This window comes from Geotrypetes seraphini, chromosome 10, assembly GCF_902459505.1.
Source record: "Geotrypetes seraphini chromosome 10, aGeoSer1.1, whole genome shotgun sequence".
Taxonomy (NCBI): Eukaryota; Metazoa; Chordata; class Amphibia; order Gymnophiona; family Dermophiidae; genus Geotrypetes; species Geotrypetes seraphini.
The window spans coordinates 10196343-10216019 of record NC_047093.1 but is presented as its reverse complement, the minus strand read 5'-3'; the positions used below and the strand labels follow the sequence as shown (position 1 = coordinate 10216019).

General features: G+C 44.0%; 1 protein-coding gene across 5 annotated transcripts in view; it reads right to left on the bottom strand.

Moving 5' to 3' along the window:
- Positions 1–19677, bottom strand: part of SDK2 (sidekick cell adhesion molecule 2) — a 635450-nt gene that overhangs the window by 127176 nt on the left and 488597 nt on the right. For all 5 annotated transcript variants that reach the window (XM_033961165.1, XM_033961161.1, XM_033961163.1 and 2 more), the window contains exons 6-10: positions 11775–11886; positions 9981–10171; positions 9287–9370; positions 7851–8045; positions 4843–4959 (exon numbers count right to left, since the gene is read on the bottom strand). In XM_033961165.1, the coding sequence (XP_033817056.1) occupies positions 4843–4959; positions 7851–8045; positions 9287–9370; positions 9981–10171; positions 11775–11886 (699 nt within the window). The remainder of the gene's footprint in view (positions 1–4842; positions 4960–7850; positions 8046–9286; positions 9371–9980; positions 10172–11774; positions 11887–19677) is intronic.

Sequence of the window (19677 nt, the reverse complement as noted above, 5' to 3'; positions counted from 1 at the left end):
TGAAAAGTCGTCTTATACGCCGGCAAATACGGTAGTTTGAAACATATGCAGGAGAACTTGAAGATTATTCGTGCCTCGACTGACAGCCAGAATGTTGAATTTGTCAGTTCTCAGACAATCCAGGACAGCAGCAGTGAACCGAGTGAAATGCATCCTTCCTTAAGATGCGAAACGGGACAGTCCTTGACCAGATGTTCAGCTGAAAAATTAAACAGCGGGTCTCAAACAGTCTCCATATCAAATGCGAGAGCGCCCTTAGATCTGCAAACCGCAGCCTGCTGACGATTGCACCGAACAGCGGGACATCTTCTCTGTAGTCGCCCCTCAGCTCTGGAATACCTTGCCAATGTTAATTCGAGAAGAAAAAAAGCTTGATCGTTTTAAGGGCCATCTCAGAAATCACCTACTTAAGGATGCGTTCCGTTCTTAAGCTCAGCTTTTTCTATTAAACGTCATCTATTTTGCCATTTTTAATCGAAGATCTTCTGAAACCCAATACCTTTCGTTTCTTTCCTTTAATTGTTCCGCTTCCCGATCTTAAATTGTATTTCTACCCATATACCTTTTGTGTCTTGTTAGTCCATTCGTTTATATTAATGATTTATATTTTTCTAAATTTTTTTTTAAAAAAGAAAACAATTTGATTGTATGTTTGTCTACTCCAGGGGTTCCCACACTTTTTTGGCTTGCGAGCTACTTTTAAAATGACCACGTCACAATGATCTACCAACTATAAAATTAAAAAAAAAAAAACACAAAGCACACTGTACGCAGAAAAAACGTTATCATTTGTATTCGGAGATTTTTTCAGAGGTCAAGGCAGATGACTTTAAAATACGCAATGTCACCTCAGTAACAACTATACGTTTTACTAAACCTTGATAGCGGTTTTTAGCGCAGGGAGCTGCGCTGAATGCTCCTCACAGCTCCCGACGCTAAAAACCTCTATCGCGGTTTAGTAAAAGGGGGCCATAGTGCAAAATATAGACAGCAGACATAAATTCTCAAAACGGACACATTTTGATCACTAAATTGAAAATAAAATCATTTTTCCTACCTTTTTGTCTGGTGATTTCATGAGTCTCTAGTTGCACTTCCTTCTTCTGTAAATCCAATATTTCTTTCTGCCCCTCCCCTTTTCTTTGTCTCTTTCTTTCTCTGTCCCCCTGCCCCTCCCCAAGCCATTGCACCGATTTCTCCACTTCCCCAATTCTTTTTCTCTCTCCCTGCCACCCTCCTCCCCCTCAAGCCACCATGCCGATTTCTCCCAGGCCTGGCGCGTACAAGTGCCGGGCCCACAAGCCTTCACCTCCGACACAATTCAGACGTCGGAGAGGAAGTTCCAGGCTAGCCAGGCAGCGATTGGCTGCCCCAGAACTTCCTGTCCGACATCAGATTTGACGTCAGAGGTGAAGTCTTGTGGGTCCGGCGCTTGTACACGCCTGGCCTGGCTCGGGAAGGAAGGAAGAAGATCGCAAAGGCAACGCGATCGACTCGCGTTGCCTTTGCGATCGACTATTTGGGCACCCCTGGTCTACTCCCTTTATTTTAATTGTAACTTGCTTAGTAGTCTCAATAAGTGACTGTATCAAATTTTTATTAAAAACTTGAACTTGAAAACTTGAATTTGCCCATCCAAGTGACAGAAGAGTGAAGTGCTGGAGCCACAGAGATTTTCGCTGTTCAGATGCTGTAAATTTGGGTTATACATTAGGGGGAAGTTGCCACACAGGCTGAATGACCCCGAGGACTCAGGCCCTGATGCTCAAAACGGTTCGGGGGGGAGGGGAGGGCTTTTACCAATCATGGCAGCAGCCACCGAGAATCGTAGGCAAATGGATTAGAAGGATCTCATTCGTATTAAAATGCGCAGTCCTTGTAATGCACAGCAGGGAATTCCCACCTCTCACCCTGCAAAATGTCCCAGCAGGTCTGAAGCTGTTTGTTCTTGTTTAATGCGCGTGTGTGTGTGCCCCATGCCTAACAGCTGCATCCTGACCATAGGTGGGACACACACACACACACACACAAAATACGCACAACAGCTGCGTCCAAATCGCCCGCGAAACAAACAAACAAAAAAAAACCCCAAGCCCTTGCCAAAGTCTCATCAGTCAACAACTCTGGCAATTTCTCCCCTTCCAACGTTGACTCTCTTTTTGTGTGTGTGTGTGTGTGGGGGGGGTTGTTTAGCTCTAGACCAGTGTATCTCAAACTGTGTGCCTCCTGAGATTCCAAGTGCGCCGTGGCACACTGAGGAGGAAGAGAGGCGTCTGCCAACTAACTTCCCTACGCAGTCCAGCGCCAGCGCTGCAGATTCGCCGAAGGCCTGCATGTTTCCCCCCTTCTCTCTGGCGTCCTCCGGATTCCCCCTTGGCCTCCCGGTCTCACCTTTAAAGCTAATTACAACAGCCTGCAGAGGATCGGCGGTAGGTAAAATGATTTTATTTTCGATATAGTGATTGAATGTGTCAGTTTTCAGAATTTATATCTGCTGTGTATATATGAAAAATGAATGGAAAAAAATGCATTACAGTTAGTAAAGGGGATGGGATCTGGGCCTAGGGAGGTCTGCGGTTGGGGTACTCAGTTGATATTTGTTAGACTAAGGGTTGCTTAGCTTGAAGTCGTTGAGAAACACTGCTGTAGGCTGGCGCCAGTGCCTCTCCTTCTCTCTGGCCCTCTTCCCTGCTGGCACCCCCTATTGGCGTCTCAGGGCCCATCTGGAACGCCTCTGCATGTGCGCGGACGAAGATGTGATGATGTCACGCATAGAACGGCAAAAGAAAATTGCTCCCGACCCGGAGTTTTCCACCAGGTTGCCGGAGCTTTATGCATCTTGTCCTCAGATCTAATCTCAGCTCTGCCACTTACTCTCTGCACGATTTGGGCGTGCCATTTACTCACAGCGCGCGCTAATTCCATTAACGTGTTATCCGCCACAGTCGCATTTATTCACTGCCACTAAGGGGGGAAATGCAACCCATGGCGTGCGGAGATAGGTGCTGGGAAGATCTGGGCTGCACCAGTATTCCGGAAAGGGCGGTCTGCGTGGAACTACCTAGCTTAGCGTGGATGTCACGCTTAACTGTGAGCGCGGCACTTCTGCCCGCTGAAACCTGCTGTAAATGCTGGGTGCGGAGCTAAGGGCAGCGGGGCGTGTAAATGCCCTCTTCTATAACATCACGCCTACTTTCTGGGAGCACCCCTGCCTCGCTCATGCTGCTCCCACGGTCACGCCCCCTTTTGAGTTGGGCGCTGTAGGTCAGAAGGCGTATCCATAGGTAAACCCAAATGACAGCCAATTGATGTCAATTATTGATTGCTAATGGGGTCTTTTTACTAAGTTTCAAGTTTATTAAAAGATTTTATAAATCGCTTATCCCAATTTCTAAGCGGTTAACATTATATATTTACATAAAAACAAGTATTACTTTGGGGTATAATAACGTTAAAAACTCAATAAAAACACTAATAACATGAACAGACTCACTCAAACAGCAGGGTAGCAGGGCAGAAATACAATTCTTATAGGATCGGAGTAACATAAAAGGAAGGTACGGTAGGAGTGGGATGATAGCATTCTTCTGGTGGTTTTGTCCTTAGAAGGACAGTTTTTATCCGAAAGCATCTTGGAATAGAAATGTTTTGTCATCGGGACTTATAATCCTGGTGTCCCATTTGAGTGCACATCCCCTGTATTGTATAATAAAGCACAGAAATTTTTGGAATTACAGTAGACTAAACTATACTTTCTGGTGGAATTCGTTATGCCATATTTACAAAATGGAAAGAGTAATTGCCATACAAAGAGGGAATTATAATAAGTTTAAAAAGATTTGAGGGCCATTAACAAGTTATTGCAATGATTAGGCACCATTAACCATTGAAAGTACACTTATACATAGAGGGGAGGGGGAGGGAATAAAGTTATATTAAGGTTCATTCAATTGATAATATTTATAGGATATTTTTGATTAAAAAATTTGTGAGAAGGGTATAAATGTATGTTTTTAAGATGATGTTAAAAGAAATACAAGAAATGTTTACAAGGTTTAAATGATGTAATATTGTGTTCTTGATGTACGATGGTAAAATGAATAAAGAATTTGAAAAAAAAAACCCACAAATTTTTGGAACAACCCTGACCTGTCTGTGCACATCACATGGCCACACCCCCTTTGGGGTTACGCACTACAAGAGTTGTGTGCCAATTGTTACAGAACACCAAGATGTGTGCGCAATTTCAAATTGGTTCCGATAAGTACCCATTAGCAGCCAATTTGGCCCCCCCCTTTTAAAAAGCCGTTTAGCATCTGCCACTGCCCCGAAGCCCCTAGAGATTTACAGGGCTTTGGGGCTTTTGCTGCGAGGCAGTCGCTAGCGCGGCTTAGTTGGGCACACATCTTGGATCGACAGCCAACCTTGTGCACCAAGACCCCGATTCTATAAAGTCCGCAGCCGATATCAGATTCACAGAGGCGCATAACTCGAAAACCCGCCCATGAACCCCACCCACTTTTAGGGCAGGCACTTTGGGCGGGGCACCTACTTTTTGAAGAATCGAGGTTCTTGAGTAAAGCGCCTAACTTTCGATTAAGTCCAATTAAAATGGATTTTGAGGCGTTGAGTGCCTATATCGGCACTGATTAAACCAATCCATCAATTAAGTCAGGAGCCGATATTGGAGCCTAACTTTAAAGAATCAAGACCCAAATGCATAGCATGGAGTTCTGGGTACACGGAATTGTCTTCCCCTCAGTAAAAGGTCTCAAGTGATGTGCCCCGCCAAGCCCCCTAACTCCCAGGAGCCCCTTGACCTTTCCGTCCCCCCCTCTTTACCTTTCTGCCAAGTGATCGCAGGTCTGGGGGCTCCCGAGGTCTCGCAGCTCAGAACCACTGCCATGCCATCGATCGCCGTGCTGTCTGACGGCCCTTTGGTGATGTTCGGAGCGATGCCTGTGGGGAAAGCAGTGGTTACAAAGAGCCCGAGCTATCATAGAACAACCACCAAACTAACGGGAAAAAAAGTTCTATAATGTCTGTGTCAAACAAAGTGTGGAAACGCAGCCACAGGAACATAAAAAAAATGAAATATTCAAATAATACTTAAAATTTTTAGTGTATAGGAAGACCTCAGCGTGGATTGATTAGTCAAGCAAACGAATTAACGTTCAATACTACAACCCGTGCATGGGTGGCAGCCCAGTGCATCACGCCGTCATAGATTCTTCCTTTGTGTGATTCAAATCCAGTGAAAAAATGTGCAATAACACTCAAAGCAATAATCACAAACATATATACAGTGGTACCTCGGTTTACGAGTGCACCGGTTTGCAAGTGTTTTGCAAGACGAGCCAAACATTCGCAAAATCGGCGCCTCGGAAACAGCGCGCCTCGATTTGCGAGCGCCCCCCCCCCCCCGCGAACCGGCACCCTCCACCCTGCAATCCGGCACCCCCCGCCGCCATCGGGCATCCCCCCGCCACCATCGGGTACCCCCCTGCCGCGACCTGGGGTCCCCCAACCCACCCGAACCCTCTTCTTACTTTAGTGTAGCCTCCGCACCGGCACCGGCACCAGCATGTCCTGTGCGTTGGTGCCGGTGCTCGAAGACCTGCCTCCTGTGCTGGGCTCAAGGCTTGAGAGTTCACGTTCTCTCGATGGCGGCGGGGGGGGGGGGGGTGCCCGATGGCGGCGTGGGGGAGTGCTGGATCGCAGGGAGGGTGCCGGTTCACAGGGGGGGGGTCTTTGGGGGGAGCAATGCTGGTTCTCATGGGGGGGGGGCAGCGCTGCTGGCCTCGGGGGGGGGGAACCTATCAAAGTGAGTTTCCATTATTTCCTATGGGGAAACTCGCTTTGATAAATGAGCATTTTGGATTACGAGCATGCTCCCGGAACGGATTATGCTCGTAATCCAAGGTACCACTGTATTCACAATGCTGCAGAACCACAATTTGTGAGACAGAAGTACTGCACAGCCCTGAAATCAATCAAGAAAAACAGGACAACTTATCTCAGTAGGGAGTCCAGAGACATCAGGACGCTCAGCATTTCCGGGCAAAAAAGCCCAAGGTATGAAAAACCGCTTTGCTGAAAAACGCCTCGAAAGGGCCAATGTGGGGAAAGCAGGACAGCACAGAGGGCTATTCCCAGACACTTTGGGCTCCTTTTACTAAACGCGAGAGCGGTTTTAGCGCAAGCAGAATTTTTGGCGTACGTTAAATCCGCGCTACGCAGCTAGAACTAACGCCAGCTCAATGCTTTGTAAAAGGAGCCCTTTGATTTCATTTCCTCATTCTCGTTCACTCTGCTCTGATATAACACAGGTGGCAAAGCTTGGGCCTGGATGGTCCCTCCTTCGGGGTCTTCCATCTGTTAAAATTCTACCTCTTCCTTTGTGTCTTTGCATTATTTTTCATGGTAATTGTTATTTAGTGCAAAGTGATATAGCCAGTAAATGAATAATGTAATGTAATGTAATTTATTTCTTATATACCGCTACATCCGTTAGGTTCTAAGCGGTTTACAGAAAATATACATTAAGATTAGAAATAAGAAAGGTACTTGAAAAATTCCCTTCCTGTCCCGAAGGCTCACAATCTAACTAAAGTACCTGGAGGGTAATAGAGAAGTGAAAAGTAGAGTTAGAGGAAAAATAAAAATAAAATAAACATTTTAACAAGACAGCATTGATCTAAATACTTTGGAAGGTAGAAGAGAGGAGAGAAAGGAATAGATGCAGAAGGGGGAGCCGTTGAACAGTAGAATTCTGGAGAAATTTAAATGATAGAAATAGAACAAAACAAAGACAAAAGGCAAAACAATAGATAAATTAATGGAAAAGTAAGCACCTGCTTGTCTTGATAAAAACTGATCTGAAATCGGCACCTGAAAATGTACTTACGCTATGGGGGCAATTCTGTATAAGGGTTCCCACATTAGGTGCCGGAATAACGCACGTAAGCACGAATCCTATCAAGACAGCTCCGTGTGCCATTTTTGCACGTGACTTTAGGAGAAAGCATTTATGTCAGCCAAAGGTTGGTAAAAATGCTTACGCCTAGCTACTGTCAGTTGGACGCATTATATAACACCTTAAAGTTAAAACAACTTAATTTCTCACTAAATGTCCCCATTATTGACCTACACTTTCTTATAGGTCATTATACAGGGGAGACATGAATCCAGTGGTGTGCCAGGGGTGGGGGCAGTCCGCCCCGGGTGCAGGATGCTCGGAGGGTACTGGAGCAGTTGCGGGTCTGTGGTTTGTCTGTGGCCGGCCGTCGGCTCCACCCCATCTGATGTCAACTTCCTGTTCTGGGGCAAGGGACCGGCAGAACTGATGGCCGCATGCAGTGGGGGGGAGGGGGAGGGGATCTGGCCAGAGGAGGTTCCACCCCAGGTTCCTGCCGAGCCAGGATGCCAATGTATAAATCACGTTGAATCATTTATTCCAGGACTTACTCATCCCCTTTACGGCTCTGTAATGAAACTGCGTGGGACATTGGCGTGGCGACAATCCCGTGCAGGACTTCAGCGCGCCGCATTCAAAGTGTTCCTGTTACCGCTGTGAGTGGGGGGGGGGGTCCCCCAGTAAACTGACAAGTGTTCGCGCTCCCCTAGGGGGTGGTGTGGGGGAGGGAAACCCCACCCTGCCATTTTCCTTCGGTTTTCGGGTAATCGTGAGCGCGAACACACCCCCTCTGAGCGCTAACAGGAACATTTTTAATGCGGCGCACAGAAGTCCTGCGCGGGATTGCCGGCGCGGCAATGCCCCCTGCGGTTTTGACGCGTCACCACCCTCTACTGCGGTGGATCACTCTGGAAAAGCCAAGAACCCCACTTACTAGTCACTGCGAGATAGGTAGAGGCCTGTACTTCCCCAGCACCGTTCCGGGCAAAGCACTGAAACATTCCTGTGTCATCTGGCACCAGACCACTGATCTGTAGGCTCCCGGCCTTCAGCACCTTGAACCGGCTCACTTTATCCACAGCAAGGAAGGTGGCGTCCTTGTACCAGGATATCTGTGGCTGTATCACTCCTGCAGGTTGACGGAGATGGTGAAAAGGATAGAGGAGACAAATTTCATGAGAAACTCCATGGGGAATGGACAGAGTTAAGCTCTTTTGTGAATTGGAGACTGGTTAAAAGACAGGAAACAAATAACTCTTTTACAAAATTTTGTCAATGGGTCCCAAACCTCCTTGAATTTCTTATAATGTCCCAATCAGTGTTCCCGCTAAGCTGCGCTGGCGTGCGCTGGCGCACAAAATATTACATCGCAGCGCACAAGTTTCACGTCACAGCGCACACTCGAGCGGAGGTGAGAGGAAGCGGCGGCGGTCTGCCCTGATCGCCTAAGATGCAGCAGCGGCGGCATCCCCGTAATTTACGGGGATCATGAAAGGAGCCGCCGCTGCTGCATCTTAGGCGATCAGGGCAGACCGCCGCCGCTTCCTCTCACCTCCGCTCGAGTGTGCGCTGTGACGTGAAACTTGTGCGCTGCGATGTAATATTTTGTGCGCCAGCGCACGCCAGCGCAGCTTAGCGGGAACACTGGTCCCAATTGTATTGCACTCATACGTTCAAATTTATAAGTTTGGCACAAGGATTCCCACCAAAAACTATAGTTTAACCTCTCCCAATTTTTCCAATTTCTCAAAATAAGCTCCCGTCAAGATGAGAAGTAGTCAATTAACATATGGAGTTATTGGACTCTTGGCCCTCAATAACGTACCAAACAGCACTCCGTCATACGTCAATGCCAGTGGAACTTCCAGCATTCTATTTATTTGATCCCAAATGGATCGCCAAACTTTAAGTATCAAGAGACAGAAGAGCCGATGATCCAGTGTCCCTATATCGAGATGACAGTGCCAGCATCTTTTTGACTTACAACTATCTAATTTTTGTAATCTAACAGGGGTCCAAAAACTTCTATGCAACAAAAAAAAATCCAAGTTTGTCTCATAGATGCTGATGCCGTACATCTCATCCTCCAAGTCGAAATTCGTGGACATTGAGACGCTGCTTAATCTCAATGCTTCAAATGTCTCTAAGAATAGTTTTTGTTTTTTTTAATTCAAAGTTCAGATATTAATATCGAAAGGGTCCAGAGAAGAGCGACTAAGATGGTTAAGGGGCTGGAGGAGTTGCCGTACAGTGAAAGATTAGAGAAACTGGCCCTCGTCTCCCTCGAACAGAGGAGATTGAGAGGGGATCTTGTTCTAACGCAGGCTCTTATGGAAAGTTTTACCTCCTAGAAGAATTTTCACAGATTACCTTTGGCCTGGCAAGGTATCTCTATCACCTTCTCCATCTCAGCGCTGAGGTGCTTCTGTGGCTCCTTTACAAACTGCGGGGGCTCTGCAAGACAGGGAGGGATGTTATGTTCCTACCTTTGCACCTCTCAGAGAGCAACCAGTGGTTCCATGTATCCCCATCTTAAGAGAACAAATTTATATAGATACCTTTCACTGAGTTCATTCCTCTTACTTACAATGACACTGTCTCAGAGTTCAATGTTCTTTCCTACAGAATGCCTATTTTTTGAGATTTTTATTAATTTTGGTACTGGCAAATTCCTCTGGCTTCTTTGGGTCACCAGCTCGGTCAGAATGAGGGCTGAAATCTGGCACCATGAATTTTCATTCACAACCACCCAGGAATGCTCGCCCTACTTTGCCTTCCCTTCCATGATCAGGGTCATGCAACAGGACTTCTTCCAGAACCTTGCAATCAGGGGCCTTAATTCCGTCCAGCAGGTGTCACTGTTGTACAGTGACTGGAACTCTCTCTCTCTGGAGCTGTGTGTGCTAACTCGGCTCAATTCTTAGCCTGGCCAATTTCGGGAACTGAACCCAGTCTGAGCCTGCATTAAGCCACCAAACTAACTGTAATTCCTTTTCGTCAGGTGACAGGTGTGTGGTTCCTGCTAGCTTAGCTCTGGATCTCCTAAAACCCAGCTTGGACTTACCCAGCACAGAGAAAAAGGCACCACGGGTGATGGAAGGAACACTGCTGCTACGGAGGATAGCCTCGCACTCGTAGTATCCAGCGTCGCTGATTGTGGGATTTAGGATGGTCAGCCTCCGGTTATAATCACTTATTCCACTGGACAGCGGCACACCATCCTTCTTCCAGATGATCTGGAGTTTCATCAGAGGCCTGCAGGGGAGATGCCAAAACAGGAGAAAGGTGGCATCGTGCATCAGAAGGGACTCGGCAATTGTATAGCTGCAACAGAAGAAACCAGCAGCTTTTCCTCTAGGTCAAGGGGCAGGAAATTCCGGTCATTGAGAGCTGGAGCCAGGTCAGGTTTTCAAGATATCCACCATGAATATGTATGAGATGGATTTGCATGCTCTGCCTCCTTGAGATGCAAATCTATCTCATGCATATTTATGGTGGATATCCTGAAAACCTGACCTGGCTCCGGCTCTCGAGGACCGGAATTGCCTACCCCCTGCTCTAGGTTCAGGTGAACAGCATCTCACCCATGGCCCGACCTGAAGCATGGGATCGATGACCTTCAAGGCATAGATTTCTATAAGGAAGAAGTACTCTCTTCCAGTCTTCAAGGGCCATAAACAGTTCAGGTTTTCAGGGTATCCCTAATAAATACAGCTGACAAAAGTTTGCATGCAAATCTCTCATATACGAGGGATCTTCAGAAAGTTTCTGCATCTCTATTTTGTTATTTATTCAATATCTGAAAAGCAAATTACATCACCACCTGCAAGGTGAGCTGGCTTAGTCCCATGATATTCTATAACATGCCCCCTTGCTTCTCCCACCCCAACCATATCCTGCAAAAATATCGAAGTGCGGAAACGTTTTGAAGAACCGCTCGCATATTGATTAGGGACAGCCTGAAATCGGACTTTGAGGACTCATCAGTGAAACCCAGTGCTTCAAGGAGAGGGTTTTTTTTAACACTCAGCAAACGCCCGAAACCTGGTTCTTAAAGGTGGGTTCCATGGGTGGCTGCTTCTATATCAAGAAACAAATCACATAGGAAGATGTGCCTGATACGTTAAGACCTGTTGCAGGATTTAGACCCTGATCTGTTACTGCAGCTGGATTCAGAGTGGCCACCTTGTTTTGTGTCTATCCAACCAAACTTTTTTCCCTAACAAATTCTGGTGCTCTTCCTTCCCTGCTGAGTATTTGTTTGAAGAACGGGAGGACTGAAAGGACCAGAAAGCCCTTGGGTGAGAACAAACCCAATCCAGGTACTGGTCTTTGCTGGCAAGACAGTGGCATAATAACAGGAGGCGGAGTGGGGGGGGGTGTGGACCGCTATCTTTATGGGGGCGAATACACCTCTTTTCCCCCCACATCACACTTGCGTCCTCCCTTCCCGCCCCCGTAGCTCTTTAAATCTTCACCATGGCGAGCAACTACTCTGGCCTGCTGTTCACACCAGCTTGGCTCCCTCTGAAATCACTTCTGAGTCATGGGCCAGGAAGTGACATCAGAGAGAAAGCCAATGCCGGCACGAGCAACAGACATCACTTTCAAATTTGATTAAGCGACTCATCAAATCTTAAATAAACTTGGAAACCTCAGAAGCTGCTCGCGCTGGTGAAAATTTAAAGAAGTACAGGGGTGGGAAGGGAAGGCGTGAGTGTGGTGTGGGGAGGGTGCAGAAGTAGCCGAGCAGGCACCTCCTACCCTCGCTGCCACTGCTGGCAGGCTCACTTCCTGATCGCCAATATCAACATGCTAAAATTTGTATTGATGTACGAGAGAACTGTTTCAGACCTACCTTGCGTTTGCTACACACTCCATGGTCACCTCAGATGTCCCTGACACAACACTGGTGTTTCTAGGTGGGATAATGATGGTGGGAGCAATGGGATCTGCAGGGCCTCCAACATCTGGAAAATATCAGAGACTTCAAAGAGATAAACTGGAAAAGTAGGAAGTCTGAGGCAAGAGGCCAGACATCGCAGGCACTTCAGCTGCGACATCTGCTCAGACAGTTACATCACCAAAGAACATTAAAGGGAGCCCAAGACCACACTTTCACTTCCATCAGGAGTAGACGAAGGCTTGCAATACAATGCAACTTCTTATATCCTGCAACTTTCTACATGGCATCAATGCGGCTCACAGCAAGAGGATTTTACATTAATGACTCAAGGTTTAAAGATGAGAGACTTTAACATTGATGGTTCAGATTTAGAGATAAGAAATAAAATTTGAATCGTTCCAAGTAGCTGGCATTACGCAGCTTTTATGGTAACCCCAGCTTTTTTTCTTTTCACTTCCACATTTGGCCATTTCTCGTTCTATGCTTTTGCAGTAGAGGACTCTAAATCCCTAAAAGCTTTCTTTTGGGAGGGTGCAACCCAATTGCTTTATACTACTGGGCATGGCTAAGCAACGAGAGGAGAGGGGGTTTCGTCCAATTGTTTCAGAGGTCCTGAAAGAGCCACCACTGGCTGGAACAGACCAAGGCACAATGTCAAAGACATGAGTGATCAAATCCAGGACTGGTTCATTCTGACCCAAGAGCTCGAAGCTCCCAGTAGACCCTGCAGGGACCCTCTGTCCAGTCCATTTCTAGTTGCTCACCAGTTTCTACGGCTGCAGCCAGGGGCATTTTACAACTGGGTACCTCCATTTAGATGCCCTGAGGACACGTGGCGGAAGCCTCTTTTAAAACAGCACTTGGACGCTTAGGTTCCACTACAGAACAGTAGCTTGACGTAGTTTTGGGTGCTTAGGGGCTGATTCTGTAAATGGGTGTCCTGATTGTAGGTGGTGGTAGGTGTTCTACCGCTGTCCGCAAGCCAATCGGGATGCACGTTTAAAAAAAAAAAAAATCCCCAAGGCAGGACGCCTACCCTGTAGGCGTTTGTCGTGGGTCTAGGGAGATGCGTACAGGCACAAACTTGCCCAAAGCTGGGCGTGGTTTCACCCGGAAGTGGCCCTGCCCGTCTCCCTAGAGCTGCGAGACGCCTGAAATGTAGACCTGCAAAATGCTGGCCTCCATTTCATCCTATAAGTAGACGCCGCTGCTGGCTCAGCTGAACTTGGCAAGGGAATCCCCAATCAGCTGAGCCGGCAGGACTCCCCGAAACAGCAGTTTTGGGGAGTCCTGCCGGCTCAGCCGATCGGGGATTCCCTTGCTGCGATCAGCTGATGGCAAGGGATCCCTCGGCAAAGATAGGCGGCTGAGCCGCCTATCTTTGTGATCAGGAAGGCACAATTCTGTAACCAGTGCTGGTGACGTGGGCACCAATTAGAGAATGTGTGTGTGTGTGTGTAAGACGTCTGTTCTTTAAGACAGACGCGATTATGTATAGGACGCCGGTGTGCAATTTTTAGCCGCTTCTTGGGCAGCTGCCGAGACCAGCGTCCTATCAAGTTTCAAGTTTATTAGATTTTGATTTTACGCAATATCAAATATTTCAATGCGTATTACATAATTGAAATGTACAATAAAAAAAACTAGGGTGACAAATACAAATACAAATAGGACAAAATTATACAAACAAATCATTATGTATTATTAATACAAACTGAAACAAGTGGGTAAAGAAAAAATGGAATTACAATTTAAAAAAAAACAAAAACATTTTTAACAGTTAAGGTTTATACATAAGGGTAGGGTAGGTGAGAAAAGTAATGAAGGAAAGAAAGAGAGAAAGAGAGAAAAAAAAAAAGATGTTTTGATAGAAAAGAAAGAAATGTAAGATTAAAAGAGCTCTTTTAATTTCTATGTTGATGTTCTGCATATTTGATTCCTAAAGGATAAATATTGTGTTTATTATCATTATCTATTTATGTATTGAATGCATCTCTATAAAGAATGCTTTTCAAACCATGTTTAAATTTGTCTAGTGATGTTTCGTTACGTAAATAAATAGGTAGATTATTCCACAGTTGAGGTGCTTGTACTGAAAATATAGTTGTTCGTCTTGTCCCAATTATTTTTAATGAAGGGATAGTTAGTAAATTTTGTTGTGTTGATCTTAGCGTCCTTAACGAAGAATAAGGGATTAATAGTCTATCTAGAAATAATGGCGCGTGTACTTGTTGGATTTTAAATGTTAGTAATGCAATTTTAAATGTAATTCTATGTATAATTGGTAACCAGTGTGCATCTTGTAAAAGCGGAGTAACATGGTCTTATTTCTTGGAGTTTGTTATAATTTTAATGGCTGTATTTTGTATTATTTGTAATCTTCTTATTTCTTTATGAGTTATTCCACAGTATAAAGAGTTACAATAATCTAGCCTAGAAATGATCAGAGAGTGGATGAGAATATTAAGTGCTTCTGGTTTGAGAACTTTTGCAATTGATCTAATAAGTCGCAGTTTATTGAAACAGTTTTTGACAACTGTACTGATTTGATTATGATAATTTAGTTCTTGGTCCAAGGTTACTCCCAATATTTTTGTTTTATCTACATGTTGAAGGGGGATATTATTTAATAATATCTGAGATGAAAATTGTTCTTTTAAATCCTTTTTCCAAGGGAAAAATATCACTGAAGATTTTGTTGGATTTAGCATTAACATATTATCTTTGAGCCACTGACTTATTTGCATTAACTTGTTATTTATGATTGTTATTTCGTTTGAATCTAATGGATTTAAAGGATGAAGCAGTTGTATGTCATCTGCATATGCAAATGTTGAAAATCCAATAGATTGACTAAGTGTCAGTAGAGGGGCTAAAAAGATATTAAATAAAAGTGGTGAAAGAATCGAGCCTTGTGGAATTCCAAATGAATTGGTAAAATTATTAGATGTTGAATTATTAAACACTACTTTTGCTGAGCGATCTTGAAAATATGAATCAAGCCCCTAATATGTCCATATTCACATATCCACAACTACACCAGCCACAGAGTTGGCATAAGTGCGGCACCCAAATCTGTCAGGGATCATAGTTCACGGTAACACATTTGATTAACCACCTAAATTAAGGCCATCAATTTAGCATACATTAATATAAAATTTAGCAGAGCAAATAGAAATACAACCTATTAATAGGGACAAAGTTCTCCAAGTCTGCAGTGTCCAAAAGTGTTCAGTAGGCTCCAGGGTCAGCAACAGTCCACCTATAGCATCAACTGTATCATGTTGAAATGCACTTTGAATGAAGAAAGAGGGAAGCCTCAACGCATAGTGATCTAAGAAGAACATTCCGGACCACGAGCCCTACTATGTTGAACATCTCAACTTCTGGAATGTACGCGATGAGATGTTCTGGACTGAAGAGACCGCCAATACATATTCTTGGCTAGAACGCAGAACCTGGCCAAAGATGTGATGACTTAAACTGAGGTGAACCTCTATGAGTGATCTTGAAGACAACAATGGGATACTCCACCGGGAGCCAATGCTCAGCTCACAGCAAAGGGGGGTCACATGATCATAGGGGCACTTGTAACCTAGTTATGCATGGAACTGGAAGCCCAGCCTTGCAAGATCCTGCCCATGCGCCACCATGGGTTCGCTCCCTTGCAATTATGAGCCATTGACATAACATAACAATGTACTTGTATACTGCATCTACCTCTCAGTTCTGTGCCATTAACAAAATAAAATCTTACAGTACATTCACAGTGAATTATAATCCCTGGGAAAAAAAAAATTTATCAAACAAACATGTTTTTAGCTATTTTCTGAATGCTAAATACATGTTAGAGCTTAATACAAAATCACCAAAATGTTTGTCCCATACACCTGCCTGATACGATAAACTTCTATTAAAAATCGTTTGCAAACACATCCCCTTATAGAAGGAAATAAGAAAAATTGCGAGTCCCGTGTGGGGCGAATTCTATTGATAAATTTATTTATTTAAAAAAATGTATATTCTGCATATGACCTACATGGTTTCAAGACAAAGTTGGACAAGTTCCTGCTAAACTGGAACGTACGCAGGTGAGGCTGGACTCATTTGGAGCACTGGGCTTTGACCTAGGGGTCGCCGCGTGAGCGGACTGCTGGGCAGGATGGACCACTGGCCTGACCCAGCAGCGGCAATTCTTATGTTCTTATATAACCAAACTTAAACAAAATTCTCCCCTCTATTGGCAGCCAATGCAGTATTTGATAATATTTCAGCACATGCAGACGACATTCAATTGATACACGCTGTTAATCCAGAAAATCCTAATGATATACTTCAAATTAATCAAAAATTAGAAAAAATCAAAAATTGGCTTTCACTAAACAAACTTGCATTAAACATATCCAAGACAAAGGCTTTATACTTCCCTTCAAGACAGGACCTAAAACTATCCATCCCTTTCTCGATTAACAATATGACTATTGAATTAGCAACATCACTTAAGATATTAGGTACAATAATCGACACCAAACTTTCTTATCAAGAGCATATTAACTATATAGTTAAAAGTTGTTTTTATCGTCTGCGTTTAATTCGCTCAATGTCAAAGTACCTAGAGCCAAAATCCTTAAATATCTTAGTTCACTCTCTTATAATTTCCAAACTAGATTATTGTAATTCACTGTTATTAAACATTACATATAAAGAACAAAGACGTTTACAAATAATACAAAATATAGTTATAAAAATAATCCATCACGGGAAGAAATACGATCATGAGACTGCTTATTTAATAGAATATCATTGGCTACCCATTAGTCAAAGAATAACATATAAAATCGCATTATTAGTATTCAAAACATTAATTTCTAATGAACCTCAGTTTATTAATCGTCTATTAATTCCACACGTTTCAAGCCGCCTTCTTCGATCTAATACTCAAGAGCTACTCATGGTCCCCTCATTAAAAATAATAGGAACTAGACGCCATGATATTTTTTCAGTCAAAGCGCCGCTTATTTGGAATACTCTCCCTTTATATATCAGAAACATCAAAGACCTCACCTTATTTAAAACTAATCTAAAAACATTTCTCTTCAAGGCTTCTTTTAATCTTTAAAAAGGAATTTTTTCCCAAGAAAATTTAAAATAATAAAAGTGAACAGTCTTTATTCTTTTTATACCCCATCCCTAGTGTTTTTTCCCATCCTTCACCGTTTTCTTCTCTTCCCAGTAGGGAAATAACAGATTTGTAACTTTTATTCCCTAATGTTCTTTCCTAATTATTCCAGTTTTGTCTGCATTGTTAGTCTGTATTGTCCCTGTTTCTTTATGTTTTTTTAATTAATTGTTCTACCCCAATTAAACTGTAATGTAATTCGCTTAGAATTTATTAAGCGAACCATCAAATCTAAATAAAACTTGAAACTTGAAACATGATTGAATTTTTTCATATTGAATATTAATTGGATGGTGGTATCATAAAACCAATATAACCCAACCGGACATGTTCCGAACTCCTCCTGCAATTACCAACTCCTCCTTAGCAGATTAGAAAATGTTCAAACTATTCCTAAAGAACTTCTTAATATCATAACAATTCTTATGTAATCCTCCTTGAACGCTGCGTTCAGATTATCAAGATCTGCTTGTTGTCCCCTCCATCCAAGAAATCTTTTACGATACCACCAGAAAGTCCATCTCCTCAGTCATAGCGCTCTCACTCTGGAACTCTCTTCTCCTGCTTATAAAGCAAGAGTCTTCTCTCACACTATTCAAGACAAAACACACACACACACATATATTGTAGACACATTACTCCTGGCAAAATTCTGCAAGTACCAGATAGTGGTTCACATAAGCAGTCAGGTCTAAGGTGGCACAGAATGAGGAAGTGACACGCCGTACAACGAGTCACTTCCTCCTCTATTGCCTGTGTCTGCATAAGAACATAAGAATTGCCGCTGCTGGGTCAGACCAATGGTCCATCCTGACCAGCAGTCCGCTCACGCGGCAGCCCCCAGGTCAAGACCAGTGCTCCAAATGAGTTCAGTCTCACCAGTTTATCATGAACTTGTCCAGCTTTGTCTTGAATCCCTGGAGGGTGTTTTCCCCTATGACAGCCTCCGGAAGAGCGTTCCAGTTTTCTACCACTCTCTGGGTGAAGAAGAACTTCCTTACGTTTGTACGGAATCTATCCCCTTTCAATTTTAGAGAGTGCCCTCTCGTTCTCCCTACCTTGAAGAGGGTGAACAGTCTGTCTTTCTCTTCTAAGTCTATTCCCTTCAGTATTTTGAATGTTTCGATCACGTCCCCTTGCAGTCTCCTCTTTTCAAGAGAGAAGAGGCCCAGCTTCTCCAATCTCTCACTGTACGGCAACTTCTCCTTCCCCACATATGCAGAATTCTATGCATCCTGAGGGGGTGAGGAATTCTGCCCTTGCAGTATTCTGCCAGGAGTAACACATCCCCGACAGTCAGGCAAGTTGAATTGTCACATTCCTCAGATGCCTTTCAGCATCACTAATGTAATTGCAGGAATGGAGGGAATATTAGGAAAAAGGATAGTGCCTTGGAAGAATACTGAAACTGCACGTATGCAGAAAAAAACCCTCTAAAAACTGACATATTAGGAGATGCAGGAGACAGAGAGAAAGGGAGGGAAAAACAGTAGGAGACAGGGGAAGAGAGAGAGAGAGAGATGACAAATTAGAGGAAAAAGAACACACCAGGGACAGTGCACTTTTCACCAAGGCAAGAGATGGAAAGAAAAATAAAAACCAAGAAGAGAAAAGGAAAAAAGGCAATTAAAATTAAAACTGAAATGAAACTGAATAATAACAAATAGCTGAGTGGGGTTTCCCAGAAGTTCTTGAGCCCTCTAACCCTCAGTCTCATTTAGTGAAAACAGGGGAAAATAAAGGGGTGTTTTTACAGGAACCAAAAGCAAATGTAAAATACAAAGGCTGAGAAAAACCAGTGTCAGGAGCAGAGAAATGAACGAGTGAAAACACCCCAAAAATGCGAACGTGTCTCTTAATGCTGAGTCTGCACATCCGGAGGGGGTTTTATTGTGTTTATTACAAGGATGGAAGCACAGAGAACAGATTAATGCCACAGAGATGTAGGAAAGGCCCGAAAGTGCATCAGGTCAGTGCAGAACGAGACCTGGAATGCAGATCCCAGACAAACATAAACATTCAGACAACGTCTGGGGGGGGGGGGGGGGGTTTACTTAGAAGATTAGTTTATAATCTCAAACTGAGTCATACACTAACTTCCACAATTTTCAAGCCTTCAAAGGTCTTCCTGTAATTTCTCTGCTCTTCATGACAAGATTTATTGGTTCCAACAGCCCCTAGAGAGCTGGCGGCCTGGGGATTCACCCTGAAAGGTCATCCTGGGAGATTTAAAAAATATAATTTTTCACATCTGTGAACACAGCGGCTGCTTCAGCAAAATCCACACGGGATTGATAGTAGAGAAAAGCAGTCTAAGTGAAAAACAAAATAAGGGATGGAAAAATCAGTGCCAGAGCCTCATCTGTGCAGATCTCAGTGTCCCCTCCCAAACAAGTTCGGTGGGCGGTGAGGAAAGCACTGAACCCCCCCCATCACTCGCTCAATTATATTCATGCACTAAAAATAATCCGTGGAGGGGCATAATCGAAAGGAATGTCTAAGTCAGTTTTTGTCTAAGTCGTACGTCGTCCAAAGTAAAAAAATACATCAAAATTTTTTTTTGTTTCGAAAATCGTCTAAGTATACGTCCTGCTAATCTCATTGTCCAAGTCACTAAATCATCCATCTTTATACCACATTTTCGTCCAACTTTTCGTCCAAGTGAAAAATGCCTAG